We start from the raw sequence: 18,883 nt of genomic DNA on the forward strand, positions 1-18,883 counted from the left end.
TTGCTAAGTGGGGAGGAGAAGGAGAACCAGGATTTAAAATATTGTGCCCCCGCGCTGATCCACGTGCAGATGGTGAAGTGACTGGGGGATTCTGAGCCGCTTCTTTACCAGGGTGGGTTTGCCCAGAGGTGGGTGCTATTCTTTGGAGAAGAGACTCTTTACCATTAAGTTTTACCTCCAAGTCAAAGGGGTGATGCATCCTATCTGTAATCATTGTTTTCTTCCAGAAGGGCTCTACTATTCTGAAGGTCCACGTGTGTGTACGTGCAGTCAGGCGAGCATACACGCCTTATTTCTGAGTGTAATTAGGGCTTTTAATCCTGAAGGGCTGGAGGCTGGTGGTGCCCAGCCAGTAGCAGGAGGGGGTGGAGGGGCCTCAGGTCTGGGTGGTGAGTTGCAGGTGAGGAGCCAAGGTCAAGGCTTTTCCCTGCCTCTCCACAGTTGGGTGAGTGCTTTTCTGGGGGAGTAGATGGTGACTTGTGGAAACTTAGAGTGATGGATGGTGGCTCCTGACCTTGACAGAGTTTGCCCCAAGTTGTAAGGACATTTGTAGGTGTGACCATTCCTGGACTCAGGCTAGGTTGAAACATTTATAAAAGGGCCCCAAATGACTAGTTTGGCTGAAAATTCATCCTCCCAGGCTGGGGCCCCTCCCCTCAGCCCTCTCCTCTTGGAGGATATGGTGCCCAGGGGTTGGGGGTGGGGAGGAGGGGGTAGGGGGTGAGGAGCTAGGGGCAGGCTGCAGGGGGAGCCCGGCTGTGTAGGCAGCTTTGCTGTCCCTCTTAATTCACTTGGAGCCCACCCACCTGGCATGATATGTTTGGTAGTATCTCCCTCCTCTAGCTGGGAGAAATAGACAGTAGGTGGGAGAAAGGAGTTACAGAAATGTGGAAATTAATTTTTAAAACTGCGAACTTTAGCATGTATTCCCTTTTCACTAGAAACCTCCCTTTTAGCTCCAAGAGGAGATTGGGGGGGGGGGTGAGCAGAAAATCCCCTCTGCTTCCATTGCTCCCCCCCTCCCCCTCCTCCTTGCCCTTCTCTTGGGCTTTGGGAACTTTGTAATTTAAAAAAAATAAAATAAAAAAAAATAAAACTGCTTTCATCCCCCACTGAGTAGCCAGCCTGCTTACTCCTTGATTCTAAGAACACAGCTTTTATTCTGTTACTCCTCAGGCAGTTTTCTTGAATTTTTAATTGCCTCAGGTTACAAGGTCAAAAGCAAAAATCACTGAGGTGTAGAGTATCAGCAGTAACCCCAGGTTCAGGGTGGGGGTGGGGTTAAGCTGGGCCCTGGAGTGAGCATGTGGTCTGCCCTTTGCCTGGAGCACTTAAACATCCAGCTGTTGGCATTGGTGAACTTCAGGGTTAGGGAGGAAGGGAGCATAGTAGGGTGAAGTCAAAACATCTTCCAGAAACAACCTTGGAATTCTTAGTTGCTGTAGGGCAACATTTCAATGAATTCTGCGGCACCTGCTTTACCTAAACCTGATGTAGAGAGCTGGGCAGTCTTGGGCTGCCCGGATGAATGTTGGTTACTCTGAGAAGATTCTAACACCCAGGAAAGGAAGCAGGCAGGACCCTGAACACCTGACCTGGATCTTTGGAAATAGCATTTCCTCTGCAAGCACCCAGGACACTCTCCCTCACTAGTATAAGCTGGGTCTGCAGGTTCTAACAGGCATCCAGCTGAGCCTCCCAGGTTTCCAGATGAACAGATGACCTTCTTGGAAAGGAGCATTGTCCTCAGGAAGCTACTGAGGTGTAACCGCAGGGACCTTGGTCTGGCCTATCTGTGGGGTCAGTTTAACTCTGTGAAGCCCCTTGCCCTTAAAGCTAGAGGTAGGAAACCAGGAGGGGCCATTTCCAAGTAAAGAAAACACACATGTACACACACACAATCCCTTTATTTTTTTTTTACACACTCCCTTTATAAAGTCTTCCTGACTTCACTTCTCAGCGGACGATGAACCAGGCTGGGCCCTGACCTTCATCTAGTGAAACCCCCTGACTCAGACCACCCTCCCCTTCATTTTTTGGTGCCTCTCATCCCCAGACTCCAGCTTCTGAGCGCCTCCAAGACACTGCCATTTATATCGAAAGCGCCGTGTCTTGAGGGCCAAGCAGGCTCACTCAGAGAAAGGTAGGACAGGAAAGATGGCTCAGATGCTGCTGCTTTTTAAGAACAAGTCTCCACTGGAGTTCCCACTGTGGCTTAGTGGTTAAGGAATCTGCCTAGTAACCATGAGGTTGTGGGTTCGATCCCTGGCCTCGCTCGGCAGGTTAAGGATCTGGCGTTGCCGTGAGCTGTGGTGTAGGTTGCAGACGCGGCTTGGATCCCACGTTGCTGTGGCTGTGGCTACAGCTCCGATTCAACCCCTAGCCTGGGAACCCCCATATGCCACGAGTGCAGCCCTGAAAAGCAAAAAAACAAAAACAAACACAAAAAAACAAGTCCCCAGTTCTGTGTCCCCATCTGAGCTCTACAGTCCCACATGTCCCCTCTATCACACACACCCCTGTGCTTTCCAGAGTGTTGTGCTGCTGCCTCATCTGAGAATGAGAGCTTCAACAATAGGGGAAACCTCAGCTCAGTGAACTTTGGGGAAAATTGCAGAAGATGTAGGCTTTTAGGGCTATGATTTGATTTTGGTGCAGGTGCAATTAAAATTTCTGGCCAAGGCAGGACTGCTCAGAGGTAGCAAATGTGTTTCCTGGTGCCCTCCAGGATCACCAAGTGGCCTGTGTCTCTCCAGGAAAGTAATGGATAAACTTCCCTGTTATTTGTGAAATTTTACGTTCTGGGTCTCCAAGCGTTCTGCCGGGCTAAGCGGCAATAATCTGGCTTCCTCTGCCTCTGAAATCTGTAGTTGTGTGTTCATAGAAACCTTCAGAAAAACTGCTGAAGGAAATGTTCAGAAAAAGGTTTGAAGTCTTCCGTAGTTTAGTTCCAAAGCCATGCCTTTTCATCCCTTTTCACTATTGTTTCAGCAAAAGGCTGGCAGTAAACTTAGGGGTCACATGCGGGTTTGGTTTCCCCATGGCTCTTAATGTCTTCATCCAATTGCTAATTCAGAGGAGGTTCATGTGGGGACTATTCATCCCTGATCCATAGCAGGTTTCAGGGCGTCTGTGGCGTCCTGGGTACCATCACCCTCAGCATTGTTGCCACAAACATTTTGTATTAGTTATGCTATGCGTTTTGCATAACTAATTGGCCCATAAGGCAATTCTGCTGTAGAAAATAATGAAAAGTAAAAGAGGGACATCAAAAAGGACATAATGAAACATAAGAAATAAAATTTCAAAGGCTTTATTGTGAAATACAAAATATTTGAATACATTTAAAATATGTGTAGATCATGGCAATACTGTACAATTGACTGATTTATTTTGTGGGTTGTACTGAAGTGTTTGTCTTCCATGTCTTTCATTTATAGTATTTTATACACTTTTTTGGTTTGGTGATTCATCTTTGTTCCGCATCACATTTTTTCTTGCTTGCTAACATTTCTTCCTTCTTTAAAAGAGGTACCAGGAGTTTCTGTTGTGGCACAGCGGAAAACAAATCCGACTAGGAACCATGAGGTTTTGGGTTCAATCCCTGGCCTTGCTCAGTGGGTCAAGGTTCTGGCGTTGCTGTGGCTGTGGCGTAGGCCGGCAGCTGTAGCTCCGCTTAGATCCCTAGCCCGGGAACCTCCATATGCCACAAGTGGGGCCCTAAAAAGACAAAAGACAAAAAAAAAAAAAAAAAAGGAGGTATTAGTTTCCAAATACTAACATGCATGTTTGCACCTGAGCTCTCTATTGAGCTGTGAGAGCCTCTATATTGTGGTCTATTCTTGGCATCTTGACGTATGTCCATTGATAGATGTACCAAAGTCCTGTGGGCAATGTTGCCTCAACTCTGCATCTTCAAGGCCCTTGGCCTCTTTCTCCTCCAAAGTAGTGTGTTTCAAAATAAGAAAGCAAATTTTAGGGCAAATCATCATCATCGGTCAGCTGAATAAAGCCATCAATAATGAAACTACTGGAAGAAATGCTCACTCATTTCAACCTGTGGAAACCCAACTATCAAACCCCCCGCTGTCGACCAGTTTTTTATTTTTTGGTCTTTCACAGCAAAATTGCCTTATGGCCAATTAATCAGGCAGCAAAAATGCTTGTGGCAAATATGTTTATGGTAAAGAAGCTTACGGTAAAACAAACAAACAAACAAAAAACAGGAGTTCCCTTAGGGACTCAGCTGGTTAAGAACCTAATTAGTATCCATGAGGATTCAGGTTCGATCCCTGGCCTTGCTCAGTGGGTTAAGGATCTGGCGTTGCTGGGAGCTGCAGCATAAGTCACAGACACAATTGGGATTCTGGCATTACTATGGCTGTGGCATAGGCTGACAGCTGCAGCTCCAATTAGACCCCTAGCCTGGAACTTCCACATGCCGTAGATGCAGCCCTAAAAACAAAAACAAACTCGGCACAGTTCTATGGACCTCCTGACATTAACCATACATAAAATAGAGGGGCTAAGCCTATGGGCATGTTTATGGGGGAATGGTCCATAGTACTTATCAGATACTCTAAGGAGTCTAGACTCCCCTCTCTATCCCAAAAGTTGAGAAGGAGATGCCAGGATTCTCTAAGCTCATGGGAAGTGGTGGGAAATATGGAGACTCTTCTTAGCAGGCACTAATCTTCCACTTCCCTTCGTGGACTTTCATCTCTTCATCGCTAAAGCCGGGTGATGGGCTGTAGGTGTGTGAAAAAGCCCTCCATCCTTCTCTCTCAGAGTGGGATGTCAACAAATCATGCCTAAACCAAAACAAATCATGAAGACACAGTACAGGCATGTCTTATAAAGCCAAAAGGGTCATTTCCAAAGAATTCACAGTGGTTTGCCATCAGCAGCAGGAAAGAGGCTAGGGGATGTCAGGGGACAAATATTTTTGTAAAGAGCCTTGTAGAACCACCTGACTCTTTAAATCATGTGTAATTTGAAAAAATTACCAATTGAATTTGGAAAGTTAAAAATGAGGCCAAGAATTGGAACAGAAAAACAACAACAACAACAACAACAACAAATGGGCAATTAATCCAGCTTAATCAACAGCTTTAAAAGAAAAAAAAAAAGCTTAAAAAGAAAAAAACAAGCAAAATCCTCTCTTAGTGTTTAAAAACCCACCATCGGCTTGAGTAGGAAGTGCCCAGGTGTGATAAATGACCACCACGTGGCTGGTCAGGTAGGTTTTACTGCAAATCAATTTCCAAGAGAGAAAGGAGATGGGCGTCCTTTTCTCTGGCAGCTGGATCCTGGTGCCCCAAGCATCCTGGAGGCTCTGGGAGAAGCTGGGAGACAGGGACCTAGGTGTTGAACAGCCAGCTCACAGTTGCTCTGAGAAACAGTTTTTCTGACACAGACTCTGAAAAAGTTTTTTATTTAAAAATTGTTTTCATCCAGTTTTGAGATAGAATTGACATACAGCACTGTGTAAGTGTAAGGCACGCAGCATCACGATTTGACTTATGTACATCATGAAATGATCGTCACAATAAGCTTAGTGAACATCCATCATCTCATATGGATGTAAAATTACATAGAAAAGAATCTTTCCCTTGTGATGAGAGCTCCTAGGATTTACTTGGAACAATTTTCATATGTAATGCACAGTAGTGTTCATTATATTTATCATCGTGAACATCACATCCCTAGTACTTATTTAGCTTGTAATTGGGGGTTAGGACATTTTCATCACCTTCATCCAATGCCCCCTTCCCTCACCCCTGCTTCTTCTCATAATATGATCTCTTTTTCTAGGAGTTTGTTTTTGAAGTATAATTGACCTACAACACTATGGCAGTTCCTGTTATACAACATAGAGATTTTTTTCTATACATTTAAAATAAGGGAGTTCCTGTCATGGTGCAGTGGATACGAATCCAACTAACATCCATGAGGATGCGGGTTCGACCCCTGGCCTTGCTCAGTGGGTTTAAGAATCCAGCGTTGCCGTGGTGTATGTAGGTCACGGACGCAGCTCAGATCTGGCGTTGCTGTGGCCGTGGCGTAGGCTGGCAGCTACAGCTCCAATTCGACCCTTAGCCTGGGAACCTCCATATGCCATGGGTGCTGCCCTAAAAAGCAAAAAAATAAAAAAAGTCACCATCCAAAGATATTACATAGTTATTGACTATATTCTCCACACTGTACATTTCATATTGGTGACTAATTTATTTTGCAACTGGAAATTTGTACCTTAATCTCCCTTACCTATTCTTCCCCCATGTACCTCTCCTTTGGCAACCACCTGTTTGCTCTCTGGATCTATAATTTGTTTCTGTTTTGTTATGTTTGTTTATTTGTTTTTTTGGTTTTTTTAGATTTCACATGTAAGTTAAACCATACATTAGTTGTCTTTCTCTGTCTGACTTATTTCACTAAGCATAATACCCTCTAGGTCCATCCATGTTGTTGCAAATAAGAATATTTCATTCTTTTTATGGCTGAGTAGTATTTTACTATATATATATCTTCTTTATCCATTCATCTATTGATGGGCACCTGGGTTGCTTCCATGTCTTGGCTGTTGTAAATAATGCTGCAGTGAACACGGGGGTGAAGAGATCTTTCCTAATCAATGTTTTTGTTTTCTCTGAACAAATTCCTGGGAGTGGAATTGCTGGATCATATGGTAGTTCTGTTTTTAGTTTTTTGGAGAAACCTACATACCATTTTCCGTAGTGGCTACACCATTTTCCAATCCCAGTAGTGCACGAGGATTCCCTTTGCTCCACACTGGAAAAGGTTGAAGTTTGGGGCGTCTACCTCCTTTTCAATCTCACCCATTTAAAAATAAAATCTGTCAGGTTTTTGTCAACTTGTTCAAGCTCAGCTATACTTACTTGCTTTGTTTTGTTCTTTGCAGGATCCAAGTGGACCTATTTGGGTGAGTAGAGATCTTACATGCTTTTTTGAGGAGATGGCTGTATTTAATGAGAATGCCAGAAACTTCTTGATCTGTGGAGATTATTGGGGGGTGGGGGTTGGGAGTTGAGAGAGCAGTTGTGGTATTGTTAAAAGAGATCACAAAGTCCCCTCTAAAGACTTACTCCACGAAGGCAGCAGACAGCTCTTTCTCTGGACAGCTGAGCCTGCTTCGTGTATTTAAACTTTAAGTTGTAGTGTTAAGGCTTCCAGACCTCTGCACACTGCCAGGTGAGGATGCCCAGGTTAGCTTTAGACTGCAAGAGCCCTAAGCAGGAGAGTGCCCTTTTCCTCTGTAGGGCATTTATCCTCTAATAAAGAATAAAGGGCTCCTTTCTGAAAGCCAGGCTCAGGTCCCGGAACTTAAGCTGCCATTGTGTCTAGAATTAACTTCTTGTTGGCATATTTGTGAGCAAGCAAAGGACCAAGTGGTGATGTCAGTCTGGGGTATAAGAGGGATGCTTTCTTTTTTTTTTTTTTTTGGTGGGGGGGATTTGTTTTATTTATGTTAAAATTTTTTTATTAAAGTATACTCGATTTACAATGTGTCAATTTCTGCTATACAGCAAAGTGACCCAAATGCATATATATATATACACACACACACGTATATACATTCTTTTTCTCATATTATCTTCCACCATTTTCTATTATGAGAGATTGGATACAGTTCCCTGTGCAGTACAGTAGGGATGCTTGTCTTAAATGGAGAGGCAGGGACATCAAAAGTGCAAAAGGGTTTCAAGATGAAGCAGCTTGAAATTGGCTCAGCTGAATGGGAAATTTGGTCATCAGCTGGAGTCAGGATAGGGGCCAAGCACCAGGGTCCGCTGGCAAGTGCAGGAATATTAATAATGTCTTGTTTGAAACTAAAGTGACAGGGGTGTGGAAGAGAGATTGTTATGGTGAGCCCGATGTGGAGCTGGAGGGCTAGGAACAGGCAGAACGGTTGATTCCTATAGAGGAAGCAGAATTCAGAGAAGGCTGATTTCGATTTGCTAGTTAGCCTTTGGATGTTTCTTAGCCCAAGAGGCACAGAAAAATCCCTGAGCTAATCACCCAGCCACCTTCAGGCCAAGGTCTCCTTGGCTCTAGCACTACATGTCTCCAGCGGTACTAATATCCCTTAAGTACTTATTATGTGCAAGGCACATGGCTAAGTGGGTGGGAAATTAGAAGCGTAGGCTGTGGTCTGTAGCTGGGAATTACCTAAAGCTCACAATTCAAAGCAGAATAGAGTAGGCAGTAATAACAGATAGCAAATAAACACGTCAGTGCTCTGAAGGTTCAGAGGAGGATTAGAGTGCTAGGGCTGGATGGCTAAGGAAGCCTTCCTGGAAGAGGAGGGCTTTCCCTGGACCTTGGAGGATGGGGAGGATTCAGCATGGCGGGAAGGAAGTGCTATTGGCAAAGCTGATGATGGTATCACATGAGAGGAGGCAAGAAAGAGCAAGATGGCACTGGAGGGAAGACATTTAGAGAAATTGTTATGGGGGGACTCTAAGGTCAGGAAGGTAGGTTGGGTCAAACAGGGGCAGCAGGCAAGGGGAGGCCAGGCTCTTCCCACTTTGTCTCATGGATGGAGGGATGGGGCAGGGAGCAATTTGTGTTTTAAGGAGAGGGGGTGGTAGGGGTGGAAGAGGAAGGATGGGAGGGAGGCAGGAAGGTGTTTGGCCTTTGTAGAAACCCCACTCTATGTCCCGATGTCCAGTTTACAGTAATGGCAGTAAGAGGGAAAGGAAGGCAGAGCAAGAGCCCCGCCAAGGGAGGAACTGGCAGTCTGGGCATCAGGCCCCTTGGCAGGTTCAGTGTATGGGAGGTGACAGGAGCGATGATACAGGCATGGAGAGAAGGCAGGACTCAGGCTCTGGGCCTTATTCCATAGAGTCTGGAGGAAGCTGTATGAGCCCCCGGGGGTCTCGCCTGCTCCCCATCTGTGACCGGGGGAAGGGGCTGTCCAGATCAGAGCTCCTCAGACTATGGCTTGGGGTCACCTGCATAAGAATCACCTCAGATGGGAGTTCCTGTCGTGGTTCAGTGGTTAACGAATCCGACTAGGAACCATGAGGTTGTGGGTTTGATCCCTGGCCTTGCTCAGTGGGTTAATGATGCCGTGAGCTGTGGTATGGGTCGCTGTGGCTGTGGGGTAGGCCGGCAGCTACAGCTCCGATTAGACCCCTAGCCTGGGAACTCCATATGCCACAGGAGCAGCCCTAGAAAAGGCAAAAAGACAAAAAGACAAAAAAAAAAAAAAAAAAAAAAAGAATCACCTGGGATGTTTTCCAGATATGCAGATTTCTGGGCCTCAGCCTGGATCTGGGGGAGAGGGGGAACCTGAAAAACTTGTCTATTTCAGGTGATTCTTGTGGTTCCCAAGAATTTCTAACCTGAATCAGAGGTAACTTGTGCCACCTCTTCTACTGGCTTCCCAGGGAGAGGGGACACACAAGTCACGTCTCTCCAGAGCTCTCTGCCTCTGTCAGACAGGCTCCCTAGGTGTAGCCACAAAGTTATGGAGAACAGAAGACACTGAGTGAACAAGATGTGGGAGGAAAATCTTATTGCCACTTAGGGCATGACATGGTGCTCCCCGAGGGAGGGCTCCTCCATCCAGCCATATCAACCAATCCAGAAGTGTTTCCTCCTGACCACTAGCATTGGCCAGCCCTCTGTCCCTGCTGCCTTGTGCGATGAGAGCAGCCCTTTGCTAAGGAAGCAGAGGACAGAGTCTAATGATACATGACATGCCCGGGAGTGAGCACAAAGGCAAATCTGCCTTTTTATTAGCAAAATGAGCACACCCACAGTGGAGTCAGCCCTCGGTCGGGGCCAATGAAGGAGGCCAGATGGAGGATGGCTAAGGAGGCAACAGGTCCAGGCTGGCAGCTGGCACCAGTGCTCCGAGTGACACAGGTAAACAGAGAGCCTGGCAGAGGTGCTTGGGGGAAATGGTTTCCCAACAAAACAGGCTGCACTGAATGGGGCAAGTCCAACCCAAGGCCACATGCTGGCTTTCCCAGGGTGCAGACCTCAGCTACTTTGCACGTAGATACTGCTGAGTCATAATGCTCCAGGGGCCTCTGGCTTCCAGGAACACATGGTAGGACTTCTAGAATCACATGGAAAGGGAACTTTAGCCCTATCCCTCTCCGTACTGAGTCACTGCGCTGGCCTCCTGGATGGCCCCCCTGCAGACAGGAGGACCATCTGACAGCCAGGATGGGGCCAACCCCTGTTCCTGAGTGCTCCTCTTGCGGACGGGAGCAGCAGCTGGATATGTGCTGGCGTGTGTTGGATCAGTGCCCTCCTCACTGAAAGCAGCCCCAATTCTATCCTGCTGAGCCACCAACTCTGAAATGGAGGGCAGCTGCAAGTCAGGCCAACATGTGAGCTGAGGCTAAACTCCAGCCTGCTCAAGTGCATCTAGGCTGTTAGAAGGCAGGAGAGTGGGTGTCCTTTGGGGTGGAGGAAACTGATAGAAGGCACGAGGGGGAGACTGGTCACGTTCACTTCCTTGATGGGGGTGCTGTGTTCGGTCTGTAAAAAATCCATCAAGCTCTTCACTTACGACACATGCACTTTTCCATATGTACATTACATTCAATAAAAGAGTTTAACAATTCCAGCTGGCTGGGAGAGTCATCCTTACCCCAGTATATTTTTTAGCTGTCCCACAAGAAAAAAACCAAAACCAAAACCCCTCAATGTGTTCAAAACAACAGAATAATCAGAAGGGATGCCTCTACTGAAACTTGTGACCCAAGAACATGTCATTTGAGCCGAGAATGGATGCAGGACTGCATCCCTGAGGATGCCAGATGCTGCTCTGGTGCCCCAGTGTGAGCCTCACTGTGAGCTGGTTCAGAAATAGGCAGACATCACTGTTAGCTATTTGGGAGAACTAAGACAAACCCTCGGGGGAGATGGGATGTAAGGGGAACAGGAAGCCAAGCCCTGCTCCTGGCAGGTGAGCGAGTCCCACTTCTAAATCAGGGCTCCACAAGGCATCCACCAGATCAGCCCCTCCATCCTGGAGTGAGGACTCTGGAAGGATGGGGTCTTAGCTGGAGTCCTGGGCACTGGGCTTGTCGGCCCTCCTGCCCAGCTTCTCAGCCATGGCTGGACTCTCTGTGACCAGGTGTTGCCACCACATTCCTCCAGTGGCTCTCCTTTCTCCCAGACAATAGATACTGTGTCTGAACAAATCTCCTTTGGGAATTAAGAAGTGATCTTCCTTCCACCTGGGCAAACCTCATTGGTTCACCAGGATCCCACCTCCATCCCGCCTTCTGTCCTCAATCTGCTGGAATATTGAGTTGCTATAAACCAACAATCCCTGGGGTTCATGATCTAAACTAGAACTAGACATGGAACCCATGGAAGGAAGATAGGAGGAAAAACTCTGCCTTCTATTCTTTAGTGGCAGATAAAGACACTGTGTGACTTTAATAAAGAACGGACTAGGTTAGAGCTAAAGGGAGCACTTAAAACAGCAGCTAGGTGCACATGCAATTGAAAGGCTGATTTAATTAAGGAAAGCTTTCATCTTTATCAAAGGTAGAAGCCTGGCCAACTCAAAATACCCCAGGGATTTCTCCCCTATTCCCACTGCCACCTGAGGATGAGGACAAAAGGCACAGAGCACTCTCAGTGGGGAGAGAGAGAATAAGAAAGGCTAGAACATGTTTTTCATACCAGGGAACTGAATCCCTACCCCTGTGTCTTGAGGATTTCCCTTGAGGCTTAGTGATCCAACCCACTATGACTTATTAAATCTGTGCTACAGTTCCAGTTATTCGAATTGAAGTTGTGACATCCAGGGTGTCTCTGGATGTGGTGTGGTCCACCCACTCATAATTTTTTTCTCTTCTATCCCGCGTTGCAGAATTGAGGTTTGTGTGTTCTGGAGGATATTAGCCTGTAGCTGGTACAATGCTTGCATTTGCGTGTTGACAGCTGGGTGAAAAGACCGGGAAAGCTAGCACCAGATCCTTCAGGCGCGGGTGGTGTCATGGGGGGAAGGGGCAGATGAGGCAGAAAACCAGGAGGAAGAGGTGGGAACTGTACAAAGCCCAGCACCAGACTGACCTGGAAATATCAGCTAGACCACTTTCTGGACGAATGGCCTTAGAAAAGTAATTTAACCGGAGTTCCCGTCGTGGCGCAGTGGTTAACGAATCCGACTAGGAACCATGAGGTTGCGGGTTCGGTCCCTGCCCTTGCTCAGTGGGTTAACGATCCGGCGTTGCCGTGAGCTGTGGTGTAGGTTGCAGACTCGGCTCGGATCCCGCGTTGCTGTGGCTCTGGCGTAGGCCGGTGGCTACAGCTCGGATTCAACCCCTAGCCTGGGAGCCTCCATATGCCGCGGGAGCGGCCCAAGAAATAGCAACAACAACAACAACAAAAAGACAAAAGACAAAAAAAAAAAAAAAAAAAAGAAAAGTAATTTAACCTCCCTGAACCTCGGTTTTCTTAGCTACAAAATGGGAGCAGTGATAGCATCTACCTCAGTGGTACCTGGATGGGCAGCACCAGCATCCCGTGGGGCTTGGGATGCATCCCAAACACTCAGAACTACAAGTGAAACACAGGGGAGGAGGCAGGGGATGTGTGTGGGGAGAACCCAAACCTTCACCTCCTGTTCTTTAGCAGCAAGAAAAGCACCGTGTATGACTATGTTAGAAATGCAAATTCTTGGGCTTATTCCAGATTTACCTCCAAATCAAAAACTCTGGGGCCAGGCCCAGTGGCCTGTTTCCACATGCCCACCTCATGATCTGATTGATACCCACGTAAGTTTGGGAAGCTCTGCTCTGCCTCAGGGTCGTAGTGAGGACTAAATGAGATAATGTACAGCGAGAGGCTTGCGGTACCCACTGCAGAGTAAGCATGCAGGGTAGCTTCTGACCCTTCACTTCCCAGAGTTGTGGCGGAAAACTCTATTAGCTAATATGTGGGGAAATGCCTCGCCAATGCTACAATACCAAACAAATCTGAGTTTTGTTCGAAAGAATCTACTTGCTTTTCTGAATTGCCTGAGTGTTGAAACAACAAGGAGATATTCTTTTTATATTTGGAACAAACAAAAGGAGTTTCCCTTGTAAGAAAAAAAAATTGAGCAAAAACCACAGGAGCTCCAAGCTCTTGTCCCATGGGCCTCACAGGCCAGAAAGTTCTTCCCAGCCTTGTCCTTCAGACCAGGGCAGAGTTGGAGCTAATCACCTGGCATTTTGCCAGCATCTAGGGAGCAGATATCTGGATCCATAGCTGAAGCCACCTCAGTCATGCTGGAGTGCCCCCTGCCTCCCCCGAGTCTCTGGGCTGAGCCTTGAAGTCAGGAGTGGAGCTGGGAAGAAATCTGAGGCTGGGCTCTAGGGTGCTGAGCTGCCTAAGCAGGGACCCTCACTCACCTGAGGCAGAGATGGGCCTTGGAGCTGCAGGCTGGCGAGAGCTCAGGGGGGTCCTGCCAGGGGCTCTTAGGACTCTGGCTGTGCTCAAACTTGCCTCCTCTGCTACGTGCTCTGCTTCCAGGGAGACAGGTGAGGGCAGGGCACAGCTCTCCAGGAGCCAGTTAAAGCTCTTGGCAGCCCATCCCTAGCACTGGGAGAGAGAGGAGCCTCCGCAGTTAACCAGCTCAAAAAGAAGACTGAAAGCAGAAAGGCTGAATCCAGAGCAGGTGTGTGAAGGTGCCTGGGGCAGAGATTAAATGGTTTTCCATGAATAGAATGGATCAGAGATTGTCTCAGCAGGCTCCCAGTCTCTGGGATGGAGCAAGAGCCCTCTTTCCTGGCCTGTTACCATCTTCCTCTGCAGGGGCAGCCACAGGGTGAAGGATGCAAATGCCTCCCGGTGTTACTGCCTCATGACCAAGAAAGAGAGCCAGCACTTGCTGTGGACAAAGACCACGTTTCATTGATTCTCAGATGCAACTTTTTTTTTTACATGTAATTTTTTATTTTTTTGGTTTTTAGGGCTGCATCTGTGGCATATGGAGGTTCCCAGACTAGGGATTGAATTGGAGCTGCAGCCACTGGCGCTACACCACAGCCACATCAGATCTGAGCCATGTCTGTGACCTACAGCTCACAGCAATGCCAGATCGTTAACCCACTGAGCGGGGCCAGGGATTGAACCCACATCCTCACAGATACTAGTCTGATTTGTACCCCAACGAGCCATAACGGGAACTCCTTTTTTTTCTTTTCTTTTTAGCATTTTAGCATCTCTGTATTTGGGATATCTTGGCATCTAGAAGCAATGAAATATGGTAGCTGGACCACAAACACTGAGAAACACCCTATTAGATGCTAGGAACATGAAGAAAGGACCTGAAATGATTTAATTTCAGCATTTAAATGGTGAAACAGTGGGGGCAAGAAGATGTAAAAATAATGGCTAGTATGCACACTGTCCATGATACAGCATATAGAAATGACGGAGAATCATATTAGATTTTATTTATTTATTTATTTATTGCCTTTTCTAGGGCCACTCCCATGGCATATGGAGGTTCCCAGGCTAGGGGTCTAATCGGAGCTGTAGCCACTGGCCTACGCCAGAGCCACAGCAACGCCAGATCCAGGTCACATCTGCAACCTACACCACAGCTCACGGCAACGCTGGATCCTTAACCCACCGAACGAGGCCAGGGATCGAACCCACAACCTCATGGTTCCTAGTCCGATTCATTAACCACTGCGCCACAACAGGAACTCCTCATATTAGATTTTAAACTGTAATTTTGTCCAACTTCCAATCAAGCCACAGTTCACTTATACTTTTTAGTGGTGTTGGATCTATATTACAAGTATTTATAAATGAAATAAATTAGGTGCTTTTTTTCTTAACTTTTAATTTTTGCTTTTTAGGGCCGTACCCGCAGCATATGGAGGTTCCCAGGCTAGGAATCTAATCGGAGCTACAGCTGCCGGCTTTAACTCACTGAGCAAGGCCAGGGATCAAACCCACAACCTCATGGTTCCTAGTCAGATTCATTTCCGCTGCGCCATGGCGGGAACTCCACCTTTTTTTTTTTTTTTTTCTTAAGTTTACAAAAATATTTCTTTAAGAAGCAAGCTTTCCAGTGACCTGGCAAGCATCTGATTTTCGTCAACCAGGAAGGAACAAATACAAGCTGCCACCTCCTTATGTCTGTAAAGGTTGACTCAGAATTGGCATAAACTCTAAAGAAAAGAGTTCATTTAGCTTATCAACTTTGTAAATGATTTTGCAATCATTAACTTGTGACTAGATCAGCTGTGTAACTTCTGGGTGAACAGGAGGTGACCCATCCAGAGCTCGTAAGAATGCCTGTGGTTAGTTTCAGGGCAAATGGTCATGCTGCCCCCTCTTCTGGGCCAGCTGGCTCTGGAAGGGCCCTTTGATTATGAGGAGAATGAGATATATTTGAGATATGAGATATATTAGCAGGAATATGAGATATATTAGCAGGAAATGGTGACATTGGCAAATGGTGCCTGGTGCTTTTATAGGGAGACCCCTCCTTGGTACCCCACCTTCTGGGAACTGCAGGAGAAGTGGAGAAAGGAGAAAAAGTGACTCTGAAGGTTGTGGAACAAAGACGTTTTGTAACAAGTCTGAGGCAGTCACGCAAATGACTGTTTACCCTTTTGGCTTTGGCCACCAGGAAGCCCAGAGGCAAACGGGTAATTCTGACTAGAGTAACTATCTATGCTCCTGCAAATCTACAGATTCTTCACTGACAGTGCCCTTCTAGTTTACAGGTATTTTTCTTGACCCGGAACCAAAATGTTAATCAAATATATTTCTGGAAAAATTATCTAGAAAGGCCCTGAGGGTCATGTACCCAACATGTTCCTCACTCTTTTATTCTCCGTACCTGCCCCCCATGGATACCATTGTTTAAAAGGCTTAACTTTTATATGTTAAAAATGTAATAGTTATTTTTTCCCATTTGTTATTAATCAAAGACAGATATAAAAACCAGTTTTCAGTTAGCCCAAGAAAACTGATTCACATTTATTCCATGAACATTTATTGAGTAAATACAAAGTGCCAAGTATTAGACGAGGTGCTAAGGAAATAATGGATAAGACATGGCCCCTATTATTATAGGACTGAGAATCTGGGAGGAGACAGTGCATTAGGGCCTTACAATGCAATGAGACGAAGAGCGGAAGAGAGAGACCTCACTAGTGTCTTGGGGAAGGATTCGAGAAAGCTTCCTTGAGGAGGTGATGTCCAAGCTGAGACCTGAAGGACATGGGGGAGCCAGCCAAGCAAAGGGCAGAGGTGGAAAGGGCCTTTGGGACAGATTGTGCAATGATCACCTAGGCTGATAGATTTTGGGGACCACCTAAGACCCCAGTAAGGAGGGAAGGAGCTGGAGAGATGGGGCAGGGCCAGAGTGGGGGGCGGTTCATGGACCAGCTGAGGAGTTGGGACCTCATTCTGGAGATGGCAGGAGACGGCTGGAACCTTCTAAGTAGAAACCTGAGATAAGCACTCTAGAAGGATCTTCCTGGCTACAGCGTGGAGAGTGAATTGTGAAACCCTGGAGGAAGAGGGGCTAGAGGGATGTGGGAGAAGGGAGTAGGGGTCTGAACCAGGGGAGGGGCCTTGGGGCCCTCATCTGTTGACAGACCTCAGCCAGAAACACAGCCTCCTTACGCTGTAATGGGCCAGAGCAGCCTGATCGTGGGCGAGTGCCCCTCTCCACTGGGCTGCATGAGGTATTCACATCAGCATCCAGACTGCCATTGCTGCCCGAGTGGGACCCCAGTGGGGAGCGCTGATGCAGCCCAGCCCTAGCCCGTTTACAGATGAGGCAAGGAAAACTCAGAGCCGTCAAGCGACCCACGCAGGAGGAGCCAAGACGGGACTGGAATCTGTGTTTCTGGATTTCCACCTCCTGCATTTCCCCAGTCATTTGGTGAGTGTTCACTTTATGCCAGGTGTTGTGGACATGACACATCACAACACTGTGCAAAAGCCATTGAGGAAATGCAGTCATTTTTTTAGAAACAGTAAATAACATAGACTTGCCAGAAACAAATTATGCTGAATTACCTTGCACTTCTTCCCTACATCAGAGTAAAAGGCTTAGTGGTTCAAGAAAGTACAATAGACTTAATACCTGTTGACATAAATAAACATTTGATACGGTCCCTTGCGACGCACTCATGGGAAATGCAGATCAAAGACCAGTGTGGCTGCTAGAGAAAAAAAAAATCAATAGAATTCAGTCATCGTTACTGTCAGCAGCTCGTGGCTGGGAGAGACATCAGGGGTCCTCGAGGGACAGTGATGGATGAATACTGTTTTCAGATCCTTGGAGCAGGATGGACAGCTGAAGGAGTGTGGTGGTTGGGATTGGCAAGATTTGAATTGGAAAGGAGAACAGGGAAGAGACAACACGTTTAAGTTAAGAAAAGCATATGAGAGAAAGTGGGCAGGCTGGGGGTGGCAGGAAGGAGTGAGGGACACCATGTGAGCATAGCCCTGTGGCTACACGGGAGCCTGGGCAGCAGAGGCCGAAGGAAGAGAGCTCCCTGGCCCCATGCTTAGCCCCAGTGATTTAGGAAAGAGGTGTATGCAGGAGTTTACACTTGCATGCATATGTATGCACACTCACTTCCATGTTCACATATATCTACAATCTTACATGCGTCCACGCCCCCACACACTCACACCTCCACCTCCTACACCATGAACGTGGAGTGAGTCTCTCCGCTGGTTTCTGAACTGCTGGAACATACACTGACATGTCACTACTTGGAGCAGTGCTTAGGGGAGATCTTACAGCTGCCCCTCACTGCTTCATTTTGGTACTTTTCCAAGAATCCCCCAGCTCTTGATAAGCCTTTTGGTGTAATGCTTAAACACGTCCATCAACAAGGATGGAATGGGAAAGGTCCCATCACGGAGTAATGTTGGCAAGACTGTGTGTATGCAAAGATGTTGGGTCAGAACTTGTCATGCCCTGGGGAAAAAATTTTGAAAACTGCAGGAATTTCATGATCTCCCTTCATGTAACTGCCTCAAGAAGCACCAGTACCTCTTGGGTTAATAAACCAAGTGCTCACATTCCAGCTAAGGCTAACCTGCCAGATTGTCCCTGGAGAAAATTTTCCCTCCACGGTGGATTTTGAGCACGAGCCTGCTGCAGGCAAGGCAGTGTTCTGGGGCCTCAGAGAGGCAAAGGGGGGTGAGCAGGAGCCCTTTCTAGCCTCAAGGAGAGTTTTCTAGAAGGACGCCATCATTCATGCACAGCTTGTGGGGAGTGACACTCTCCCCAAAGGGGCTGCTCCCAGAGGCACAGAGACCAGCCCAGGAGAGCGCATTTGTTGAGCGAATGAGGCAAGAATGGTTTGTTGCTCGATTTTTGGCTCTGGGAGTGGGGAACGGCACCAGGGAGAAGGTGGCACTTGATCTGGGATGGTAGGATTTCAGAGGTGAAACCAGTCTGAAATGAAATGCCACCTAGGCATACATATCTCATTAGAAGTAAAAGGAGACACACAGGTCACCCAAGATTTGTTTTCCGGTGAGGTGAAAGGGAGAACTTGCCCTAAAAGGTTGGAAAACAACCCCTAGGGAAAAGACAGAGAGGAACTGAGACTATTCTATTCAAGAAGGGCCTGGAAACCAGCATGTCTTGGGAATCCATCATGAACAGACACAGATCTTAATGCTACCATGTTCGTTCCTCCCAACAGCCCTGGATCTGCCGGGTGGGTACTGCCACTTTTATTTTGTAGGCAAAGCTCAGGGTATTTGAGATGCATTCAAGGTCACACAGCCAGTAGGTGGAGCGGCTGTAACTGGCAGCCTGGTCAATGGCTCCAAAGCCCTTGACCTTCTCACTGTACTTCAGGCCCCTCTGGAAGGGAGACAGAAGTAGCTTGGATGAAGGTCTTCG

At 47.1% G+C, this 18,883-nt stretch overlaps 2 protein-coding genes across 6 annotated transcripts in view; one reads left to right on the forward strand and one right to left on the reverse strand.

Annotated features, from left to right (window-relative positions):
• Positions 1–18,883, reverse strand: part of APH1B (aph-1 homolog B, gamma-secretase subunit) — a 213,983-nt gene that overhangs the window by 100,489 nt on the left and 94,611 nt on the right. The gene's annotated exons all lie outside the window — the stretch shown is intronic.
• The window catches only part of CA12 (carbonic anhydrase 12), a 61,382-nt gene that overhangs the window by 509 nt on the left and 41,990 nt on the right, over positions 1–18,883 (forward strand). For both annotated transcript variants that reach the window (XM_021094163.1, XM_021094165.1), the window contains exon 2: positions 6,923–6,943. In XM_021094163.1, the coding sequence (XP_020949822.1) occupies positions 6,923–6,943 (21 nt within the window). The remainder of the gene's footprint in view (positions 1–6,922; positions 6,944–18,883) is intronic.

Source organism: Sus scrofa, chromosome 1 (assembly GCF_000003025.6).
Source record: "Sus scrofa isolate TJ Tabasco breed Duroc chromosome 1, Sscrofa11.1, whole genome shotgun sequence".
NCBI classification, from domain to species: Eukaryota; Metazoa; Chordata; class Mammalia; order Artiodactyla; family Suidae; genus Sus; species Sus scrofa.